Below are 25938 nucleotides of genomic sequence, written 5' to 3'. Positions count from 1 at the left end.
TGGAGAGACTTATAAGCTCTTGACTAACATAAGAGTAGCATTTCATTATATGGATGAGGAAATGATGAAAAAATTGATAGTGGCCATGATCCGCCCCAGGTTAGAATATGCAGCGGTAGTGTGGTCCCCACACAAAAGAAAGATATAAACAAGATTGAGAGAATACAAAGAACAGCAACCAAGATGGTCCCCAGTCTGACAGACCTGTCATACAGAGAGAGGCTGGAAAAACTGGATTTGCCTTCGTTAGAGGAAAGGAGAAAGAGGGGAGACATGATTGCGGTATTCAGGACCATGGTGGGAGTAGATAAAATTGACAAAGAAGATCTGTTTGTATGGGATAAGAGAGCAACAAGAGGACATGAAATGAAATTGAAAAAGTCAAGCTGCTTGAAGGATATCAAGAAATATAGCTTTCCTTACAGAAGTATAGACTTATGGAATAGCCTGGACAAAGAGATCGTCCAGTCTAAAAACTTAAACGAGTTTAAAGTTAAATTCGACTTATTGAGAAACAGTGACGGAAACCCACGAGCATAGTACATTCCGTGTATATCACAATTAGGTATATTCTTAAATATTTGGAACGACTTAGACAAAGAGGTGGTGCATGAGAAAAACATTCATGTGTGTAAAGGTAGACTTGATAAATGTGGATATGGAGACAGGACAACACGAGCATTGCTCAATTCCTGTATACTACAAATAGGTAAATACAAATAGGTAAATACATACATACACACACACACACACACACACACACACACACACACACACACACACACACACACACACACACACAGGTCGCCAACAGAGATGGAGCTCTTTGTGGATCGTGGGGAAATAATCACCGAGTCAGCAGCGAAAATGAGACCAGCCTATTTGTGATTATGTGAATGAATACGTGAGTGGTGGTCCCATCTGACATTGGTGTAAAAACCTCAAGTTTCAGTCAAACAAGAGTAGAAGACACAGTGGAAGTAGAAAGTTTTCATAGGCTGCATCATGGTAGAAAGGGATAATTCATTATTTACATCTGGTGGCAGTGAATTTGTGGGCTTCTCTGATGAGGATAAGGGTAAAGGAAGTACTAAACCAAACAAGATTAGCAGGAGTGGAGAAAATGGCAGTGAGGAATGTTCAGGAGTTAAAAAAGGTATGGACAATAATTAGAGTGGCAGAAATGGACCTTAGAACAGGAGAAAGAGATAAAGGTAGTACAGAGCCAGTTGGAAAGCGTCAGCACACGCAATGCTGAGCAAGAAAGACAAGTTACAGAATTAAAAGTGAGTAACGAATCTGCCTCAAAGGAAATAAAACATCTCAGGAGGGAAAATAAGAGGTTGAAAGAAGAAAGGGACAGGATGAAAAGTAAACTTGATGAGCATGAATCAAAATCAAGGATGCAAAATGAACACATTAAGGAAATCAAGGAGCAACACATGGGGTGGGAGAAATTCAAGAGGAAGGATATATAGATTTGAAAGAGATTTTAGAACAACAAAGGAAGGAAAAGGTGGAGAAGGAAGTGGTTAGGCTACTAAGAAGTAGAGAATCTTTAGTCAGGGATGTAGCAGAGAAGTAAAAATGCGTGATAATTTCAGGAGAAAAAGAAAAACATATGACAGTAAGATCAGATAGGGAAAGAGAAGAACTGAGTAAGGCTAATGAGATAGTATCTGTAGTTATGGAGGGTAACAATGAAGCTCAAGAAGAGATTGAAGAAGTGTCTAGGCTAGAAGAGTACAAGGAAGGAGGAGCGGGGCCACTTAAAGTTTAAGTCTCAGGTAATGGTAAATGAAATCATCAACAGAACATGAAAATTATCAGACAAAGAGGAGTTCAAGAATGTTTGGATAAGGAGAGATGCAAATGAGAAAGAAAGAGCCAAAATAAAGGAGCTAGTAAAGGAAGCAAAGTCAGAAAATGAACAGAGAATGGAGAAAGAGAAGACAGTGTCCTGTTGGAGAGCTATGGATCAGAAATTGAGGAAATGGTACCGAGGGAGAGAAGAGGGAATAAAGAACAACGAAACAGTTGGAAAGTGGCATATACTAATGTTGATGGTTTATTATCGGCAAGGTTAGAATCAACGATTTCATGAAGTTACGTGAACCAAATATTATGTGCCTTGTAGAGACCAAGTTACGAGAGAATATTGATATCCATATGGGAGATGGTAAATACAAACTGTGGAGAAGAGACAGAAAAGAAAGAACGGGAGGAGTAGTAATGATAGCAGTGAAGAACATCAGTGTGGATAATGTGGAACTGGGAGAGGGTAGTGCTGAAGTGATAAATATGAAATTAGAAACTGGAGAGAATGGCAAGAGAGACATGGCAGTAGTATATGTTCCCCCTAAAACAAGGGCATGGAATGACGATGAATACCAGGAGATGTTGTCAGACATGGTTAGATATCTACAGAAAGTGATTGAGAAAAGCAGCATCATAATTCCAATGGGTGAGGTTAATTGTAAAGAAGTGAACTGGGAGGAATGGGACTCAGGAGGAAGTGAAGATTCGTGGGGCACTAGATTGTTAACTATAGCAATGAATAATGTAATGACTCAGTGGGTCAAAGGAGACAGAAGATTCAGGGATGATGACACACCAGCAAGAGTAGATTTACTGCTAACCAAAGAACCTGACTTAATTGAATCTTTGAAATATCAGTGTCCTATAGGAAAAAGTGATCATGTGGTCATTGAGTTCCAAATGATAAAAGGGAACATGGTGCCAAGAGATGATCTTTAAAGGCAAGGAAGATACAACCTTGGGAAAGCAAACTTTACAGGATTGAGGAAATTTTTTGAAAATGCAGATTGGAGAAAATTCAGAGACACAAGAGATATGCAGAGGAAATGGGATATCTTTCTAGTGCTCTGTAATTTGGGAGTGGAAAAATATGTTCCAAGAGTAAGTAGGAAAGAAAACAGTAAGAAGGATTGAATTTACAGAAGGTGTATGATAGCATAAAAAAGAGAGGGACATGGCATGGAACAACTGGAGAAAGAGAGGTATTAATAGAATAAAGGAAGAATATAGAAGAACTAGAAATGAATGTACAAGAATACATAGAGAGGAAGAAAAGAACTTTGAAAAAGCTATATATAATTGACAAATGTAAGGAAGAACCCAAATTGTTTTATAGATTTGTTAATGGCAGATTGAAACAAAAGGAAGGGATCACAAAACTGAAAGTAGAAGGAGAGGTCTATAAAGATGCGGCAGTGCAGGCTGAAATAATGAACAAATTTTTCCAATCGGTTTTCACTAATGAAAGGGATTTTGTGGAGGGGGAGGGAATGACTAGAAATGTAGTGATAAGAGATATAAAAGTGGAAGTGCAGGAAGTGTATAAATTACTGGAAACTCAAGATGTAAGGAAAGCCCCAGGACCAGATGGAATTTCTGATTGGGTACTGAAGGAATGCAGAGAACAACTGGCAATAAGATTCATGGTTTAATTATGTGGTCTCTGGAAGAACGGAAAGTGCCTTGGGAATGGAAGAAGGCCAATGTGGTACCAGTTTATAAGAGAGGAAACAAGGAAGAACCCCTGAATTATAGACCAGTGTCCCTGACCAGCATAGTCGCAAAATTGTGAGAGAGAGAGTCTTGAAAGACAGATGGATAAAATATCTGGAGGAGATGAACATTTTGGATGAAAGTCAGTTTGGATTCAGAAGTGGAAGGTCGTGTGTTTCCAACTTGTTGAGCTTTTGCTCAGTAGTGATTGACTGCCACAGGAGAGAGACAGTTGAGTGGATTGTGTGTATTTAGATTTGGAGAAAGCCTTTAACAAGGTAAGCGACTAATGTGGAAATCGAAGCACATAGGAGGACTGAAGGGAAACCTCCAGGAGTGGATGAGAGACTTCTTGAGAGACAGACAAATGAGGACAGTAATAAAGGACAAGATGTCTGGATGGAGGGAAGTGGAGTCCCACAGGACCCAGTTTTAGCGCCAGTAACATTCCTGATTTATGTAAACGATATGGTAGATGGAATGAACAGTTGTGCAGGTCTGTTTGCGGATGATGCAAAAATCTTAAGGAGGACAGAAGTTGAGGAAGACTGTAAAATGCTGCAGGAGGACCTGGATAGGATTCATGATTGGAGCTGGATGTGCAAAAAAATTTAAAGTTTTGGAAATGGGTAAAAGTACCAAGAGGCCATTACTGAATTATTTGATGGGTAATGAAACAATCACAAAAACAAGAGAAGAGAAAGACTTGGGAGTGCTGGTCAAAGATAGTTTGTCACCTGAAAAACACATGAACAAGATAGTTAGACATACAATCTCTTGACTAACATAAGAGTGAAAAACACATGAGCAAGATAGTTAGACATACAGTCTCTTGACTAACGTAAGAGTAGCATTTAATTACATGGATGAGGAGATTATGAAAAAATTGATAGTGGCCATGATCTGCCTCAGGTTGGAATATGCAGCAGTAGTGTGGTCCTTACACATAAAGAAAGATATAAACAAGATCGAGAGAATACAAAGAACAGCAACCAAGATGGTCCCCAGCCTGGCAGATCTGTCGTACAGAGAGAGAGGCTGGAAAAGCTGGATCTGACTTTTTTAGAAGAAAGGAGAGAGAGGGGCAACATGATTGCAGTGTTTAGGGCCAGTACTACACTCCTTAACACAACACGTACAACAACACCGTTTTTTCTGCACCGAGAAATGACTCTCCAGCGGTCATTTCTCGATGACGTCTTCTAGCCGGGGACATTGAGAGCAATCCAGGACCCACCAACAAATACACCATGTCCAACATGCTCAAAACCTATCACGTCAAGCCAACAGACAAAGGGTTCAGTTCAATGCAATTCTTGCAAGAACTGGACCCATTACACCTGCACAACACTTTCGTCCAGAAAACATTACACAAACACCTGGACCTGCTCCTTATGCCCCTTCCCCCCACCCACTAATCCCCCCACCAACACTACTCCTGCTTCCTCCACACCTCCTCAGTCAAACCCACCGATCCTTCCTACAGCATCCAATCACCCAACCTATTGCATTCCACCCCATCCTAATCCACCCCAACCCTTACCTTCACCACAACCTTCTCCTACCCCTTCCCCTCCACCCACACCACCACCTCCCCCCCCCCCATGCTGCAGCAGCCAACGCACATCGCACACACAACATAAACATCCTTCAGTTAAACATAGATGGCATAAACACCAAAAAACAAAAACTCACACAATTAATCAAACAACATAACATACACATTGCCATCTTACAAGAAACAAAACTAAACAGTACACAAAAAACACTGACCGTATTAGCCGGTGTATAGGGTGACTCTTGAACCTCATAAAAAAAGGCCCAAAATTGGGGGTCATCCTAAACACCGGGTATAAAATCCTAACCTCTACATCCTGTGGTTATGGGATCCATAGGCATGATAGGGAACAATGCCAAACACTCACCTTGACCCTTGTTTCCCTGAATATAGTACATATAGGTCAAAATCTGTTTAAATTACTAACATCATCATCAAACACAACTTGTTTTCTATATGAAGGCAAACTTTTATAAAAAATATCTCCATGGATACAGCCATGAGGACAAAAGAAAGATGAGTAACCTGTTGAGCCCACACTATGAATACCATTGTGGGCTGGGTTGTTTACAAATTACCACTGAGCGCAGGGTTTCCAGATCTGATGCACCACTCATTACGAACAATGATAAACAACAGTGACATTGCCATTATTGCTGGTGGATTAACTTCAGTCCTACAACCACTTGATGTCTGTCTGAATAAACCATTCAAAGACCGCATCTGTGAGCAGTGGAATGAGTGAATGATCAGTGGTAAAAAGTCGTATACTGTACAAGTGGTGGGAATATGCATGCTTCAGGTCTGGATGAGCTGTTATTTTATTATCGAGGCATGGAATGATATTTCTGAGGAAACAGTCATCAACTCTTTCAAGAAATGTGGAATATCCAGTTCAGTGGATGGCACAGAAGATTATATTTTGTGGCCGGATGAGAAAGAGGAAGCCGATGCCGAAGCTATCTATCTATCTATTGCCAGACGCCTCAATCCCGTTTGGGGTGGCCACAAACAAATCACCTCCAAGTCGAAGCTACACCTTTGAATTCAGAGTTTGATCCTTACGACAAAGAACTGCAAACTTTAGCTCAGGGTGAAGTTTATGAACTGATCTTGTGGTAGGTGGGGGCACTTACCCTCCACTCACTCAATATAGTGCTGCTCTCGGGTGTCTGCCCTTTCCTCTCCTCCATCCTTCTTACTTCCATCCACTTCTGTCATTCTTTCCTTCATGCTTTCCTTGTCCTTCTGCCCATGGTGACTTTGCGCTCCCTCTTCTGTCTTTCTTTCCTTCATTCTTTCCTCTTCCTTTTGTCTGTGGGTGACTCTACACTGAGTGACAAGCTAAATGGTTTCCTGTACACCAGGAAACCATTTACTGCACTGGGTGGTAATCATATAACCAAATTTTGGCACCTGGTGGTTTATTGGGTAATTATTGCGCTCCAATCGAATTGAGCCAGCGAAGGTTTATATCCTTGGGGTGGTTGGGGTTTATTGCTCATGTAATGCCACTGAGGGATGAGTGAGGCTGGTCACTCTCATCTTAAATTATTTGTCAGGGCCAAATGCGTAGCCCCGGGCTCCTATGCTTCTCATAGGGCAAAGTAGGATTGGATGATGGATGGATGGATGAGCGATGTCTGATGTGGATGATACTGATTTTGAAAGTTTTTAATCACTGACAGTTGATGTGATGACTTTAATAAAATGTAACTTTCGATTAACCTATTTTATAAAATTCACAGTCACATGCTTTTAAGTTTTTAACACAGTGTAAGTTTATACTCGAATATTAAATTGTAACCAGTTTTGATAACAGAGGTGGCACATGCAGCCTAGATAGCCTGTAAATTCCATAGAAGAAGCTGGTTTAAAGTAAAACCTAACCAAAGGCTGCATTGCTCAGCAATGTGTTAGTAGCATCACTTCACTGGTCATTGGGAAGAGTAATAAAGGACTGGGGTTGGTTGGGCAGCAAGCTGCCAGTGTCTAATGAGTTGGGGTTCGTCTTATGCACAGAGTATATCTCTAAACCCACATTTTGTATGGAAATACTAGGAGTAGTCTTATACACAGGTCAGCCTTATACGCCTACATATATGGTACATTTCACAATTTCACCACCATTCGACAAGACCGGGCCGACAGTGGTGGTGGTGGACTCATCACCCTGGTACACAAATCCATTAATTTCTCAGATTCCAGTGCACACACAAAGTCACTTCTTTCCCCACTTGACACCACAACAGAAATACAATCAATTAAAATATGCACTGGTAACAAATCACATATAACAATCGCCAACACATACATTCCCTCCTAGTCGTCCCCCACAGTACCACACAGTTACTTTCCACAAATACACCACATCACTAACATACCCAACATCATCCTGGGTGGTGATTTCAGTGCCAAGGCTTCGGCCTGGCATGTCAATAACCCTGACACAGACAGAGGCTGATACTGCAATCCCAGAGAGATCATCTTTTCATGCTGAATAATCTCCATCAGCATACCCATATCCCACACCAAGCCCTCTTCCTCCCATCATTCCCAGACATCACCTTCTGTTCCTCAAACCTCGTCCCCACAACATCCTGGAGTGTGGTCAAAAACCTTGGATCTGATCACCTCCCAATCATCATCACTACCAAAACCAGAATCACCCCAGCTGGCCACAGACACACATACACTAATTATAAGAGAGCCAGGTGGGAGGCCTTCACAAATGAAACAGAACATTTTAGAACATTAAACAGTACACCTATCACAAACATCAACACCGCTGTGCACACTTTAAATACAATTATACAAAACGCAGACAAAAGACACATCCGTAGAGGCAACAGAAAGAGAGACAACCCCAACTTCACACCAGAAATTCAAGGCCTCATCAGACAACGGGACACATTGCGACACTCCCCAACACCCCATACACAAGACACCGTACAAGAAATACAAGAACTCAACACTCAAATAAACAATAAAATTTCAGAACAGCAAACACTAAACTGGAAAAATTATCTCCAGACACATCACAAAACAAACATCAGCAAACTCTGCAAAACACTAAACAGCATCACATTTTCCAACAGCAACACTACACAGTCACATGCTGCCATCACAACACCAGACACCATACCTTCAAACAGACAACAAACAAACTCTCTCATCGATCACTTTCACATGTCGGCCATCTAAACCCCCATCGCAATGACCGACGTATCATCCGACTTAAGAGACAGTTCCCCACAGACCCAGACTACACACCTTTCATTTACAACCAGACGAAGCACATCATCAGCAACTTTAAGCACGCATCTGCCTGTGGACCAGACAACATGAGCAACAGTCACCTTTAAACACCTTGGACCACAAGGCATACAAGCGCTCACCAACATATCAAACTGCAGCTACTCACACAACATAATACCCAACATCTGGAAGCATGGCATTATCATCACTATCCCTAAACCCAACAAAAACCCCACACTACCTTACTCACACCACCCCATCACACCTCTCTGCACCCCCTCTAAAGTCACTGAACGACTGGTGCTACAACTAGTTACACCTCACACCCCCCCTAGCCCCATCACAACATGGCTTTAGGCCACTCCACTCCACAAACACCCTTCTTACAGACCTTACATAGAGAGTTTTTGATGGCATGAATTCAGCTAGGCCACCATGCAGAACACTCCTAGTCACACTAGACATTAGCAAAGCTGTTGATGCCATCCCCCACCAACACCTCACAAACAAATTATTCAGCATAAACATGCACAGTAACACAAAAAGATGGCTGGCAAACTACTTAGCAGGCAGATGTGCTCATGTAACATTTGCCGGTTAGTCCTCGAACATCAGAAACTTCACAAATGGCGTCCCCCAAGGATCTGTTTTGTTCCCTACACTCTTTAACCTGTACATGCACGACATACTCACACCACACACACCACAGATACACATAGCTTCCTATGCAGATGACATAGCACTCATGTACACATCAAAATGCAAGCACAGCTGCACACGTTCTTCAATCTTACGTCAACACACTACACGAATGGTTCACCACAAACAGGCTCAAAATAGCCACAGCCAAATCTACAGTGACCCTTTTCACAAACTGGACAGCAGAACAGTCACATTGCACACCTCACCATAAACAAACACACACGCACGCACGTGCACACACACACACACACACACACACACACACACACACACACACACACACACACACACACACACACACACACACACACACACACACATTCTTGGTGTAACATACAATACATCAGAGTCATTTAAACAACACATCACAAACATTGAAAATAAAATAACACCAAGACTCATTGCCCTGATGTCACTTGCCCACACAACATTTGAACACAACAAAGAAACCACCACCACAGTATACAAACAATATATACGTTCATTGATGAATTATGCAAGCCCTGCTTGGGCTCCAAACCTCAGTAAAACACACTGCAACACTCTACAGACCATACAGAACAAGGCCCTAAAAATAATCATGGGCTACACAGCTACTACACCCACAGACCACCTACATCAAGAAACCAAAGTCCTCGAAGTCAAGGATCACCTAGACATGAGAGGCACCCAAATTCCCGCTGCAGCCTCCACAAGCCCACAACATCCACTACACTACATGGCAGCACACCCACACACACCCAAGGAACATCAAAACAACACCCAGCACACGATGTCTTACACAAATACTGTCATCCCATCTCAGGCCAGCTTCCAGAAGCATATCCATACTCAAATCACTCGCTGCTCCATTCAGTCATTTAAAGACAACACACAGCTGCGTGCACGGCCTCCTGATATCCACCCCTCTGAATCCTATCTCCCTCATGAGGACAGGGTCCACCTGGTCAGGCTGAGATGTGGGCATTATCCAGCCCTGTTAAGTTACCAGAAGAGGCTGGATGACTCCATCGCTGATGCATGTCCAGAATGCAACACAGCACCCCATACTATTAAGCACATTATGGAAGACTGCATTGCACACAGTCACCTATGCCAACAACACAACATATACACTCAACCCCCTGCTATCGCGCATTCAGCTATCATGTTTATCTGCTATCGCGCACACATCAAATGCACAACCATACATGCTATCATGCACCCCAAGACCGCTATCATGCGTCGAGTTTGAAGACAGGCTAAGTGAAACTTATTCACACGCACTTCATGTGAGGTTTGCCGAGGATACAATGGTTAATCGGAACGGTAACGTAGTAAAATTGCCGACGATACCATGGGCATTTGGAATCCATCTGAACGGATTCCTGTCGAGGATACCACGGACAAAACAGTGTGGACAAAACCCCTGTGACTCGAAAGAATATATCGTACTACAGCATTGAAATTTAGCCTAACACTGAATACTTATTAATAGTGTATTTTAGAATAAATATCAATCGTTTTGAAACCCTTATAAAGAGTTAATATTTCCTATGTCGAGAAAACTGTGATGTCGATAAAGTAATCACGTTTTTACAACTGAGACGGGGCTCTGGCAACAGTATGAGGAACTTGTGTGTTAGCATGCAAGTGTTGTTCCACTTAAATCTTCCTCGGCCGTTCCTGATACGATGTACCGTGTGATACCCCCTTTAACTGTGGACACTAAGAAATCATGGAGATAGCCAAAGAGATCTGGCAGCAATTAAGCCACTCCCAAGCCTCGGAACCCATCAAACCACCCAAGCGTTAATCCTTATAAAAGTTTGATGGCCTTTTATGTTGTTTATTTATTCATTATACTGTTATTATTAATATAATAATGCTTTATTTCATGTTGGAGGAGAGATTGGCAGGAAATCGCAGGCATAAAGTGGTTAAAAGTTAGAAAAATAGGCCACCGAAAAACCAATTAGAAATTTTCACATTGATTGTTCAGTTCAGCTATCGCGTATTCAGCTATCACGCACGTTTGCTGTGACCAATTAGGCGCGATAGCAGGGGGTTGACTGTACTCCTTGAGAGCTCTGTGGAGAAGCCTGGTCTCAGCCATGCCTTCCTAAGGGACTTGGGGCTGTTCAGCCAGACTGCCTAGGGAACAGCTACAACTACTACTACTACTACTACTGAAAAAGCCAAGTTTCTTGAAGGATATCAAGAAAGAAAGTTTTCCATATAGATGCATAGACCTGTGGAATAGCCTGGACAAAGAGATTGTCCAGTCTAAAAACTTAAATGAGTTCAAAACAAAATTTGACTTACTGAGACACAGAGACAGGACGCCACGAGCATCACTCATTTCCTGTATATCATAACTAGGTAAATACACACACACATACACACACACAGGTGTGTCCAAAATGAAACCGAACTTTTTAAATAGCACACCAACTAGCAGGCATTCCTTGAGTGCAACTGGAGCACTGTGGAGTGGTGAGAGAGAGAGAGAGAGAGAGAGAGAGACGTTCAGTCTAAATTTGGATGCTTTTCAGGAAGTTTTTGTGGTAGCAAAAAATGCCAAACTACTACACTATGTGTTCCCTAAGGTAGGCTGGATGGCAACTGGCCTAGGAGAAGGAAAACTCCAAATAATTGTAATGTACAAGGATTGAGCTATTTTCCAGTTTATTATGTAAAACTGGAAGTTTATTGTAATTGTTTCATCTGGGAAAGCATTCCTTAATTATTGAAAAAAAGAAAAAGAACAAATGTTTTGCACTGCATCCTACAACTTTCTTAAATACAGTATTTTAGTAATTTTTCATTTAACGCCCTCAGCCTGGGCATGTTTTTTTATATCTCAGTAAGGTTAACACCAGGTAATATTAATCAGCATAGATACAGTACAGTACTTGGGCTTTTGGGGTTAGACTCAGTTTCAGTAACCGCTGGCACTTGAGAATATCATTGATTGATATAAATTTTATTTTGGCAAACATCTGACAGTTTGATTCTGTTTAGAACATATTTCCCTATGATGTAAGGTAATCAGAAGTATTGTACAAAATAATGTACTGTATCAAAGTACAGATAATTAATCTCCACCTCTGTAGTAGGTGGAAACAACTGTTTTGACAGGTATTATTAATATTCCCACCTCAGAGTCTCACAGTGATTCCAGGAGAACCAGAGACTGTGCAAGGAATCTGAAGGGCCCAGGTTATGTGTCCTGGCATAGGCCAGTGCCGATAAAATAGATATCCAAATCTCCCTTGTGGGGTCAATATCATTGTAAGAAGCAGTAGCAGGAGACAAGTGACTCTCTAGAAGACAGTAGACAAAAATAGGCTGACTGATTCCTAAGAGTTTATTTGATTTTATTTTTAGGTTGTCTCCACCTACAGCATAGGCAAAGACTGTTGTTTTGTGCTGGTATTATTAGTCTTCATCTACTGCATGGGTGGAGACTTGTTTTTGGTGGAATTATTAATATTCTGGCCTCAGAATCTCGCAACAATTTTCAGGAGAACCAGAGGCTATGGAAGGAATCTGATGGGCCCAGGTTATGTGTCCTGGCATGGGCCATTGCTGATAGAAAAAAAGTCCAAATCCTTTACATGCAGTGGCAGAGTCATATCAGTATTGAGTGAATGAGATAAGGTGGTCATGTCTGTTGAAGATTTCACTGGGACCTGAGCAAGTAATCTGAAAATGAGGCTTGGCGGACCGATTCCAAAGAGTTTATTTCATTGTACTGTATTTTAAGAATTCCAGGTCTCCCTAATGGGGTCAAGGTCAGTGTAAGAAACGGGAGGTGTAGAGTAGTAACTGTCCACAGGACAGTTACAAAGTTCTAGTTATTCTTATTCCAGCCTCAGAGTCTCGCAACGATTCCAGAAAAACCAGAGACTGCGCAAGGAATCTGAGGGGCCTGGGTTATGTGTCCTGGCATGGACCACTGCTGATAGGGAAAAAAAAGATCAAAATTTCCCCAGTGGGGTCGAGGTCACTGTAACAAACAGTAGGTGGAGACTAGTGACTATTCATAGGACAGTTATGGAGTTCTGGTTTAAATTGGTATTGAATACCTTGTTGCATGTATGGATTGTGTGCTGTTGTCAGTGCAGTATTTTTATGTTTTTTGTCAAATGCAAGTGCTGCCACTTCATGTATGGCTTTGCACTGATGTAGAATAATAGAGTTTGAGGGATTAATATACACATTAATTTCTCTTTTGATACTGGAAATGTGTTCTTGAAATTTATTGTGCAGAGTGATGGGTTAGCATAATGTTCAAGGAAGAAAGATTATCTTGTCAAATATTCAGATACTTTCAAGGCTGCAAGTTAGTATCTGAATGTATCTGATGTTATGATGAGGTGTGTATTGTATGCATGCATTAAATACCAAAGTCCAAGACAGTTTAAAGAAATGGGTGACATATTGAGATTAATGCTACTGTTAGGTGTAAATCCTGACCTTTCTCAGCACATACTGATTGCTTAATAATGAACAGTGGCATGTTATGTGGAAAGTGTTCCTGTGTTGGTTGACAGATTTTTATACCCTTCATTTTAATTTTTTTTTTCTACCACTGAACAGCTTTGTTCATCTTATTAGAGATGCCCTTTCTCTGGTGTTTATGAAAGATAGTCCCTCCAGCTGAAGTAAATAAAATGGTCTGGAGATAGCAAGAATAAAATTTTTGAAAATACATAATTAAATGCTGCCCCACCAGTGTCAGATATATGCAAGCCAGTCACCATAAAATGTACAATATTATACTGTACATACAGTACAAATATAGTGAAAAGTGTGTTATGTAAAAGTGTTTTAAGTGAGGGAGTACTGTATTGTAATTATGGTTTGGTAATCTGACTGTTTTCTCATTTTGTAATATTGCACAGTATTATGAGGAGCTTGCTTATGTGGGTGGTTATGACTGAGGCAGAGTTGGAATTCCAGAGGCTTGAATAATAAGTTAATGAAAGTGTGGGCCATTTCATTGGGTGTGCTGTTGATGTACGTTCCCCTTTCCTATGTTTTCTATCTTTTCAATTTGGACACTACCTTACCCCATTTTAGGATGGGAGAAGAGGTCAGGATGATGAACCTAATGTTAATTAATATGATGATGATGATGTTTCTTTGCAGCTTATGTGGGTGATGAGGACAACACCCAAGTGCGGATCATCGTTGGGGCAACAGTGGGCGCGTTTGTAGTGATTGCTGTCATCATCGTCATGACACTATTTTTCTTGAAGAAGTATGAATCTGTCACCTCTGTGTAATTTAGTGTGTGTGTGTGTGTGTGTGTGTGTGTGTGTGTGTGTGTTTTGTTTTGTTTTGTTTTTACTAATGATGTATGGTTGAAGCTAAAATATAGTAGTACAGAATTTTACTGTATTTGTGTTATTTGGTATTTAAGGTGTTTATTTGAATGTACATGTATTTTTTTATTGTGGTTGGTAATACAGGTACAACACCAATTTTCCAGCACGTCTGGTTCCAGAGCCTTGCCTGATTAACAGAGATCACATATGTCACATTCAACAGGGACCAACAGAGGTCACATATAATACAGGCATACCCCTGCTTAACAATGCAGTTGGCTAAGTAAAAACCCATCACTAGGCGGGGTATCATAAATTGGGGTTGATTTAACATGTAAAGTATAGGGAGGTGTGTATGAAACTTGGATTCCCCCACTCCCCCCAACCAATTCCTAAGCCCACCTAAATGAGTCCAACAAAAAGTTTAAAGCCAATCTAAATGGTCTAACAGCTGTAAAAGAAGCCAACCTAAGCCTAACACCAGTAAATAACTCATTAAAACCAGCAAATAAATTCAGAAAATCATAAAAAATAGGTCAGAAAATATTAAGCACCTCTCGTCACTTCTTATAAGTCTATGTCCAGTCCTGGTCGTCATCCTTGCTATCCCTCCCAAGGCTAGGGGACATGTGCTCCCTAGCACTCACTGATCCTCCTCAAAGCCCTCAAACCCCATCTCCATGGGAGGGTCAAAGTGGGGGGGAAGTCTGGCAAGATAGGGTGATGGCAGTGGGAGACTGATGCACTGGCTCTCGGTGCGGCGATGAAGTGCAATGTGATGACTTAGGAAGTGGCAGCAGGGTGCGATGCGATGACTTAGGAGGTGGTGATGGGGTGCAATGCATTGACTCAGGAGGTGGCGATGGTGTGTGATGCAACGACAGACGAGGTGATAAAGGAGGCAGCTGCGATTACTGGTGAGGTGGCAAGGCAGACCACTGTGATGACTGATGAAGTAGCGAGGGATACAGATGAAGTGGCTCACATGGTAGCGAGGGAGACAGAGGCAGTGGCTTAAGTGGTGTGGGAGATCGATGCTGGGCAAGGAAGGTAGTGATGGAGTGGCGGACTGCAGCAGTGGAGACTCAGGTGACGTGGGAGACGGGGATCAGCTGGAGGTGAGGTCCAGCACTAAAGGCCAAGCATGTCCTAAGTGGGAGAAGGCCCTGGATGTTTCTCTGCTGGTTGAGGGATGGGGAGATGCTGTGTTGGTTGAAGGCTGGGGAGATTCTCTGTGGGTTGCTGGTGTGGTGGGGGCCTGTTTGAAGAAGGCAGTGATTGTAGTCTGCCTGGCAGCCCTCTTCTTTTCATCCAGAATTGTCCTGTACACATCCCCTCCTCCAGCTGATCAGATGTGTCCCTGCTTTGTCTTGGGAGAGGGTTATGAATGCGCATAAGTGCGATGGCCTCATCAACCTTGGTCACCATCTCCTTCAGAATTTTCATACTGAGGGCTCGCACCTCAGGGACGACCTCCTGCTCCTGTGCCTCCTGGTGTTCCTGCTGTATGTCTGTATTGAGGAGCTCCTCATTGCTGAGCTCCTCCCTGTGGCTTTCCAGGACCTCCTCCACGTCCTGCTTTACAACCTTCCCGAAGCCCGCCTTGTGCAACAATTGAACAATTTCCTGCCATACCCATTCCACCGGTGGAGCTCACACGCCCTCAGGGAAGCTGGTGAAGGAGTGTGAATGCACTCTGGCCACAGCTTCAGCCACACATCATTAATAGTGGGCTGGCTTACTTCCTGCCATGCAGTTGTGACGTTCTTGATGGCGTGGCATATACAGTCAATCCTCGTAAATCGTGTGTTCATAAATCACGGATTTGTAAATCACGGCTAGGTGGCCGTCAGACTGCCGGCAACCTTAAATCACTGTTAAGTCACGAAAATCGTGGATCTAGGCACCCAAGTGGGCCTTTTCCGAGGAGAACCGTAAACCGTGGCATTCAAACTGAAAATCGCGATCCAACAACCAATCACCGCGCGTCTCTGGTGGCATATGTGCATACTAATGCCGCCATGTTGTTGTTGTTCTTGTCCCGCCAGTCCGCACACCACATACCGTCGCCGTGGAGTACGAGAATTACCTGCCTTTTTTGTGCAACTTCCCCCCACCTCCTACTTGCCATGGCCCCTCCTGACCCCCCAATGATGCGCTTTAAGCAGTATGGCATCAAGAAGCTGCCGCAGTTGTTGTACAGTTAACGTTTGGAGCTCATTCGTCGTGTTGAGAGGGGAGAGAAGTTTTCAAAGCTGGCGAAAGAGTTTGGGAAGAACAAGTGCTGAGAGGTTCTAAGTTCTTCCCAACACCATCCCACTCCATTCACTTAAGCAATTTCTTCCTAGGATTAAGGTGAGATCCCTTAACATGGCTTATTTCTATTTAATACATGCACTGAATATTCCTAAATTTGTATGTTTGTGTTTGATAGTGCCTAGATAGGTGTAGGTAGGGTGCTGTGGGGGTGGGTTGGCCAAAGTCCAGACCCAAATTAATTTTTCACATAAGAGATTATTCATAAATCACGGAATTCATAAATCATGGCAGTGGTCCAGACCCAAATTGTCACGATTTACGAGGATTGAGTGTATCATATTCATTCTAGACAGATTGCACCGTCATCTTGTCGTCACTGTCACTCATCCTTACCAGCTACTGCATAGTGCAACGGGGGTAATACGCCTTAAACATTGCGATTACCCTCTGGTTCATGGGTTGCAACAAGGACGTGGTGTTGGGGGGCAGGAACACCACTTCCGTGTTGCTTGCCCAGTGTTTCATCACAGCAGTGGGTAGGCGAATTGTCCATCACCACGAGGAATCTGTTCATCAAGTTCTCCCTCGAGGCATACTTTTTGAGAACATAAGAGAGGTAAGAGTGGAAATATGACGAACAGTCAGCCAGGCCTTCTTGTTGGACTTTCAAATCATCCTTAAATTCTTAACATACCCCACCAGAGCCCTGGGATTTTCAGAGTGATAGGCAAGCAGCGGCTTTAACTTAGGGTCACCCTTGGCATTTTCCCCCCAGCAGCAATGCAAGCCGGTTATTGAGGCCTTGAACCCTTGCGTAGGCTTTTCCTCTGTTGCAAGAAATGTCTTTGAGCACTTCCAAAAGAGCCCAGTCTCGTCAAAATTCAAAACCAGCTTCACGCTAGAGCTACTCTCTGCAATGATGTGCTTCAGCATGTCAGGGCAAACTGCCACCATCAACGTATCTGCACTTTCCCTCTCATCATACATCCTGACGTGTTGCAGGCTTGCCCACCTCATGAAGCGGTCAAACCACCCATGGCTAGCCTTGAAGGTTTCACTAGCATCAAGATTCTGCCTCACCTTTATTTTGTCCCACAGTGAGAGCCTTTGTGCATGTGATTGCCTGACTCTTCAGTGCCTTCCTCTTGTTCTGGTCCTCCAGCCACATGCAGAGCATCCTCTCCAGCTCCTCCATTGCAGGCTGTCCATAGTGGATGAGACAGGAGGTGGTGAAGGTTGCAATCTCCGAAGCAGCAACCTTGATGGCCTCCCCCTTCCTGATAATAGTGGAGAGTGGAGACAGTTGACTGGGCCAGGTGGAGAGCTGAGGCGATGGCACATGCGCCCATGCCTTTGTCATGGCGCTTAGGAATATCTAATATCACTCCCATAGACACAGTTTTATGAACACTCTTCACAGGAACATCACCAGCACCAACACTAGGAGGTAGCTTACCACTCCAGCTAGGGTCACCACTACCATCACTAGCACCACCACATGCAATGTCCTTACCAGATATGATCACATTTATTTAGCCCAAAATTCACACAAAATCACACTCCACACATGATTAGCATCACTGCCCTACTCATGGCACTGCTCATACACAGTTACAATGCACTATGATGGCGGCTTGTGTAGCATTGGTGATGCAACATGATATGGGGTAGACGAGCGTAAGAGAGTTCCTCACTTAGAGACGGCCGGTGCAAGAAGAACGATATGGGTGAGCGCAGGTTGGGCGATGGCCGTGGGGGCTGCGCGAACAATCCTACACATCCTAGGAGGCGGGCAGGCTCAGCTGGCCACGGGAACGCTTGTGATTTAAAATTTTAGCCCCTCACTCCTGGACAAGACATTAGAGGACCCATTGTTAAACCAGGGCGCTGCCATCGTTAGGCAGGATATGGTAGTACGTATTTCTTCCCCCATCACTGTGCCGGTGTATCGCATAAAGGGGTATTGTATCTTGGGGTATGCCTGTTCAGCATTGCACTTCTGACTTTCTATCCTTCAGTGTAATACATACTCAAGTTCTAATTTCAGTTCTTTATAGTACAACTGAGCCTGGTTCATTGTCTTGCTACCCAACATGGCCACTCCATCACTCCAGTGCTGTCAGAACCATTCCATCATCACTTGATCATGCTCAGTACTCTGGTTATAGTTTTTCTAATGTTCATTTGTGTCTTGGAATCATTAATTGCATAGAATTTCAATACTGTATTTTTTTCCCGTTGCTTCTTTATATCATTAACAGTTTCTGAACCAGTGCAACATTTTTATGTGCACTTAACACCACAAAAAACAACTAAAGTGCTCTTGCATCCAGAAAACATTATACTAACACCTGGACCTGCTCCTTATGCTCCTTCCCTCCACCCACCAACCCCCCTACTAGTCCTACTCCTACTTCCTTCACACCTCCACAGCCAAACCCACCGATCCATCCCACACCATCCAGTCCCCCAACTCCTCCCATTCCAAGCCATCCTAATCCACCTCAACCCTTACCTCCATCACAATATCCTCCTACCCCTTCCCCTCCACACACACCACTTCCACCCCGTGCTGCAGCAGCCAACACACATTGCACACACAACATAAAAATCCTTCAGTTAAACATAGATGGCATATACACCAAAAAACAAGAACTTACACAATTCATCAGACAACAGAACATACATATTGCCATCTTACAAGAAACAAAACTACACAGAGCACAGAAAACACCGACTTTTCATAACTTCACCACCATTCGACAAGACCGGGCCGACGGCGGTGGCGGTGGACTCATCACCCTGGTATACAAATCCATCAACTTTGCAGATACCAGTGCACACACAAAGTCACTTCTCCCCCCACATGACACCACAACAGAAGTACAATCAGTTGAAATATGCAGTGGTAACAAATCACACATAACAATCACTGTCACATACATTCCCCCCCAGTTGTCCCCCACAGTACCACACAGTTACTCTCCACAGTTACACCACATCACTAACATACTCAGCATCATCCTGGGTGGTGATTTCAACGCCAAGTCATCGGCCTGGCATGTCAACAACCCTGACACAGACAGAGGTCTGGTACTACAATCCCAGACAGATCATCTTTTCATACTGAACAATGTAGACCAACATACCCATATCCTACACCAAGCCCTCCTCCTCCCATCACCTCCAGACATCACCTTCTGCTCCCCAAACCTCGCCCCCACTACATCATGGAGAGTGGTCAAAACCCTAGGCTCTGATCACCTCCCAGTCATCATCACTATCAAAACCAGAATCACCCCAGCTGGCCACAAACACACATACACTAATTACAAGAGAGCCAACTGGGAGGCCTTTGTAACTGAAACAACAACATTTCGAAACACTAAACAGTACACCCATCACAAACATCAACACCGCTGTGCACACTTTCAGTACAATTATACAAAACGCAGACAAAAGACACATCCCTAGAGGCAACAGAAAGAGACACAACCCCAACTTCACACCAGAAATTCAAGGCCTTGTCAGACAACGGGACACTCTGCAACACTCCCCAACACCCCATACACAAGACACCATACAAGAAGTACAAGATCTGAACACTCAAATAAGCAATAAGATATCAGAACAGCAAACACTAAGCTGGAAAAATTACCTCCAAACACTAGACCACAAAACAAACATCAGCAAACTCTGCAAAACACTAAACAGCATCACACTTTCCAACAGCAACACCACACAATCACACGCTGCCATCACAACAACAGACACCATACCCTCAAACAAACAACAAGCAAACACTCTCATCAATCACTTTTCACAAGTCAGCCACTTAAACTCCCATCCTGAAGACCAACGTATCATCCGACGTAAGAGTCAGTTCCCCACAGACCCAGACTACACATCTTTCACTTACAACCAGACGAAGCACATCATTAACAACTTCAAGCACTCATCTGCCTGTAGACCAGACAACATAAGCAACATTCACCTTAAACACCTTGGACCACAAAGCATACAAGCACTCACCAACATATCAAACTACAGCTACTCACACAACATAATACCCAACATCTGGAAGCATGGCATTATCATCACTATCCCTAAACCCAACAAAAACCCCTCGTTACCCTCCTCACACTGCCCCATCACACTCCTCTGCACCCCCTCTAAAGTCACTGAACGACTGGTACTACAACTATGCTCGTGACAGCGAGAGGAGGCGGAGAAGCACCTCCCTCAGGGAGGAGTGAGGAAAAGGCTTTCCTTCTCTCGTCCCTGATTGGCCTATGGAGATGGGCAGAATGGGGAGGTGTGACAGCGCTTTTACCTCCATCTAGTACTGTCACCAAATTGATCGCCATTGTTCGAAGCTATATTTATTGGTTACAACAGTTGATATGCGTACTTAGAATATTACCTATGGTATATTACAATACATACAGATGTGCATGTTGATATTCTAGAATATGAAAGACCAGTAAAAATATATAACGAGTAAAACATTAGTAAGGACAGTATATTACTCATCGTAAACCAAAATCAGGAAGAGAGAGAGAGAGAGAGAGAAATGAGTGTGCAATGAGTGTACACGATCATAAAATAATCTTTGTAAGCTTTGGCTTGTCACTTTAACAGTGGACGAAACTTTTGAAATTATTCTTGAGTAAAATTCTCATGCCTGTGAATCTCAGCTTTTTTTTTCGCAACAAACCATAAAGAAGGATTTATGTTCCATATGGCTGGGAAATATTCATTCAGAATAAACCGGCAACCAACACGAACAGGAGCATTGCTCATTGTGAAAACATTGTTCACCCATGTCAAGATTTTTTTTTTTTTTAATCGAGTGTACTGAACGCCCTTATGCTAAGTTAATATTTTAGAAGCAGAGCATTAGAAAGGACATACAATATACACCCTAAGCCAAAAGCAAAGCATTCCGTCGGACAAGCAGAAAAAGCGGCTGTAAGGTGAGGTGAAGAGGAATGGTGCAAAGTACAGAGGAAACAAAAGGCAAACATTCCCTCAGGCTATACGCTCACGTCCCTGGGGATTTTCACGGAGGGCTGAAGGGATTACCTGGCCATGCTTGCCACTCCAAAACCCCTTTCCTCCCTCTCTCTCTCTCTCTCTCTCTCTCTCTCTCTCTCCAGACAGACAGACAGACAGACAGACACAGACAGACAGACAGACACAGACAGACAGAAAGGGAGGAGTGTTGGATGATGACGGGATGAAAGGAATGAGGCACTGTACGCTGGTACGCTACGTTTAAGAGTCACTGAAAGGAGTGAAAAACGGGGGGAAAATAAAAATTGTGTGAAAGAACAGTGGAAGTGAAGGGATAGCATATACCGGTAATGACTTTATTGACGTGGAGCGGAGTGTATGAGTCCTGGAGTATGATAAAGAGAGGGACACACACACACACACACACACACACACACACACACACACACACACACACACACACACACACACACACACACACACACACACACACACACACACACACCAGATTATCTTGTCCCTTAAGAATTAGCCTCCCTCCTCAGGTCACACACACCCTTGGCTACCTTTGATTTTGGCTTCCCTCTTCCTTATATGTTATGACTTTTATCTTTATATCAAATCCTTTATCAATACCCTTTTTATGTCTCCTTTTTTCGCTCAACAGAGAAAGAGAGAGAGATGGGTTGAAGGGGGGAGGCTGGTACAGTACATTTAAGGTTATTAAATATGGTGATGAATCACGCATGACTTAATGAGCCTTATAAAAAGATACTGACTGGTATAAGTACATTTTGATAAATATAATATTTTCCTTTGTAGTTCAGTGCCATGAAAAAAGAGATTAGAAAATATAATGGAAACACAACAAATTTTAAGAAAATAATGTACATACAAGCATATATACATACAAAGTGAGAGAGAGAGAGAGAAAAAAAAAAAGAGAGAGAGAGAGAGAGTAGCACCAGACAGGTGAAGATGTCTTTCCACATTAGACGGTACACCTGTACTGGTTATCAAATGGACTCCTAACCTCACCCACATACCTCCCACCCCACCATCCACCAATCACAGGCATTCCAGTGGGAAGAGAGTGGGACGGGCTTCTCCGCCACCTCTTGCTGTCGCGAGTATAGTCACACCTCACATTCCCCTAGCCCAGTCACAACATTGCTTTAGGCCACTACACTCCACAAACACCCTTCTTACAGACCTTACATAGAGAGTTTTCGATGGCATGAATTCAGCTAGGCCACCACACAGAACATTCCTAGTCACACTAGACATTAACAGAGCTTTTGATGCCATCCCCCGCCACAACCTCACAAACAAAATACTCAACACAAACATGCACAATAACACAAAAAGATGGCTGGCAAACTACTTAGCAGGCAGATGTGCACACATAACATTTGCCGATCAGTCTTCTAACATCAGAAACTTCACAGACGGCGTCCCCCAAGGATCTGTTTTGTCCCCTACACTCTTTAACCTATACATGCATGACATACTCGAACCCCACACACCACAGATACGCATAGCTTCCTATGCAGATGATATAACACTTACATGTATGCACCAAAATGCAAACACAGTTGCACACATCATTCAACCATAGCTCAACACACTACACAAATGGTTCACCACAAACAGGCTCAAAATAGCCTCAGCCAATTCTACAGTGACCCTTCTCACAAACTGGACAGCAGAACACAGTCACATCCCACACCTCACCATAAACAACACTCCCCTACCACACATACATACACACAAAATCCTTGGTGTAACATACAATACATCAATGTCATTTAAACAACACATCACAAACATTAAAAATAAAATAACACCAAGACTCAATGCTTTGAGGTCACTTGCCCATACAACATTCGGACACAAAAAAGAAACCACCACCACGGTATACAAACAATACATACATTCAGTGACGAATTATGCAAAGCCCTGCCTGGGCTTCTAACCTCACCTAAACACACTACAACACTCTACAGACCATACAGAACAAGGCCCTAAAAATAATCACAGGCTGCACAGCTACTACACCCACAGACCACCACCAAAGTCCTCAAAGTCAAGGATCACCTAGACATGAGAGGCACCCAGTTTCTTGCTGCAGCCTCCACAAACCCACAACATCCACTATATTACATGGCAGCACATCCACCCACACCAAGGAACATCAAAACAGCACCCAGCACATGATACCATACACAAATACTGTCATCTCTCCCTCCTCGCCCACCTCAGACCAGCTTCCAGAACACAGATCACTCAGATCACTCGCCGCTCCATTGAGTCACTTAAAGACAACACACAGCTGCATGCACGGCCTCCTGACATCCACTCTTCTAAATCCTATCTCCCTCGTGAGGACAGGGTCCACCTGGCCAGGCTGAGATGTAGGCACTATCCAGTCCTCTGAAGCTACCAGAAGAGGCTGGATGACTCCTTCGCTGATGCCTCTCCAGGATGCAACAGAGCACCCTATACTATTAAGCTCATTATGGAAGACTGCATTCCACACAATCACCTATGCCAACAACACAACATACACTCTTTGAGAGCTCTGTGGGAAAGCCCAGTCTCGGTCTTGGCCTTCCTAAGGGACTCGGTGCCGTTCGGCCAGACTGCCTAGGGAACAACTACTACAACTACTACTAAAGTGCTTTGTTGTTTTTGTTTTTATCGTAATGAAAATGTTGTACTGCATTAACTCCCCCCAAATAGCTGTTAGTAAACCATCCTGTCCAGACACGTGAGTGAAAATGTATGTGGAGCTACAGTTGGCCAATGCTGTAGGTCACAGTGTAGCTAAGTATTGGTTACTATGATAATGGCATTCCTTGTGGTGGCTGGCTTCCAAATGCAAACAACCCCGAAATGTAGTAATTCTTTATGCACTCAACACTCACTTACATAGTGGCTCAGTAGATACCAGTGATGGAAATAAGCTTTTGATTTGACTGTGGTTGTAATTGAGAATGAACTAAATTGGTGTTATTGTACCAGAATTGGTGATGTGGTATATATGGGTGAGCTTAGCTAAAAGAACAAGAAATGTTATGATGAAACAATGGGAAGTGTCATATTCACAAGAACACAAATTGATGATAAGGAATGGTCATTTGTGAGAATTTTGTATTCATTGGCAAAATACATTGATAACAATGGTGGCTCACAAAGAGAATAGGGTCATCTGGTTCACAGTCAAGAGTAACAGAAATGGTATGAACTTTGGTGATCCAGTCTGTCCAGTCTTTTAGGGGTAATTATTTGGGTATAAGGCATAAAGTGAATGTAAACTTTTGGGTCCTGAACCAATTACTATACGTCAATTACATTTATTCGCATTAATTGCTCTATTTGGTTATTACAAGTTGCCATCACTGCCATAGTTTGGCAGATTATCAAGGAGGCTTAACTGTATTCATGTAGACTGGCATTTACACTTGACCCCATCACTGACTCCTGCATCTTCTGTAGAAGTCATCGCTAGAGTTAAAAGTAAGTAAAATATGCTAAGCATCAAACTACAGCGATCACTACCATGACATGCAGTGTAAGCAATCCAAATGAGTGTGCACTACACTCAGTGCCATCTGTGGCCATCTGCTAAACTAGTCTGGTGGGTGTAGGAATTTCAAGTACCGTCTTGTAATTTTGCCTGGATTAAAAGAGGTGCTGAACTCTCCAGTCCTGGAAAATTGGTTGTGTACCTGTATTTTTGGCATTTTTGCATTATATCTGTTATTACATGATGTTACTACATTTTTGTCAGTAACTGCTTCAGATTTTAATATTTTGGTTGTTCTGTTGTCAACATTTAAAATCAGGACTATACATTGTTCACTTGTTGAAAATTAATGGGAAGTATATTTTGTCTAAAATACTCTAGAGTCAGTAATGCTTACCAAGCACAGGTATTTTTATTTTTATTTTGTGAAATCCAGTGAAGCATTATTGTCATTGAATTAGAATTGGATACAGATTAGTGTGTAAATTTAGGGAAGTACTGTATTGTTTGTTCAGTAGTTGAAGGTAAATGCACAAGTATATAATGCAATGGTCTGGGGGAGATTAGCTCTGTCAGATACATTTATGTGAAGCTACAGAATGTGGTGAATGTTTTTTGGCATATCAGATAGAGCCAGGATTCCGGGGGCTTGAAGGATGAGTGAATGGAAGCATGGCCTATTGGATTAGGCAAACTTGGGCTGTCTGGGCATTCCTACTACTCACCCTGCCTTGGCATGGGAAAGAAGGTCTGGATGATAATGATGATGA

General features: G+C 42.9%; 1 protein-coding gene across 1 annotated transcript in view; it reads left to right on the top strand.

The window, feature by feature from the left end:
* Eph (Eph receptor tyrosine kinase) overlaps window positions 1-25938 on the top strand; it is a 287254-nt gene that overhangs the window by 91996 nt on the left and 169320 nt on the right. The window contains exon 10 of the mRNA XM_080272697.1: window positions 14186-14297. Within this exon, the coding sequence (XP_080128823.1) occupies window positions 14186-14297 (112 nt within the window). The remainder of the gene's footprint in view (window positions 1-14185; window positions 14298-25938) is intronic.

Source organism: Coenobita brevimanus, chromosome 51 (assembly GCF_032717465.1).
Source record: "Coenobita brevimanus isolate Jiangsu-jjx chromosome 51, ASM3271746v2, whole genome shotgun sequence".
Lineage (NCBI taxonomy): Eukaryota > Metazoa > Arthropoda > Malacostraca > Decapoda > Coenobitidae > Coenobita > Coenobita brevimanus.
The sequence above is the reverse complement of the archived record's forward strand: the minus strand, read 5'-3'. Positions and strand labels throughout refer to the sequence as shown.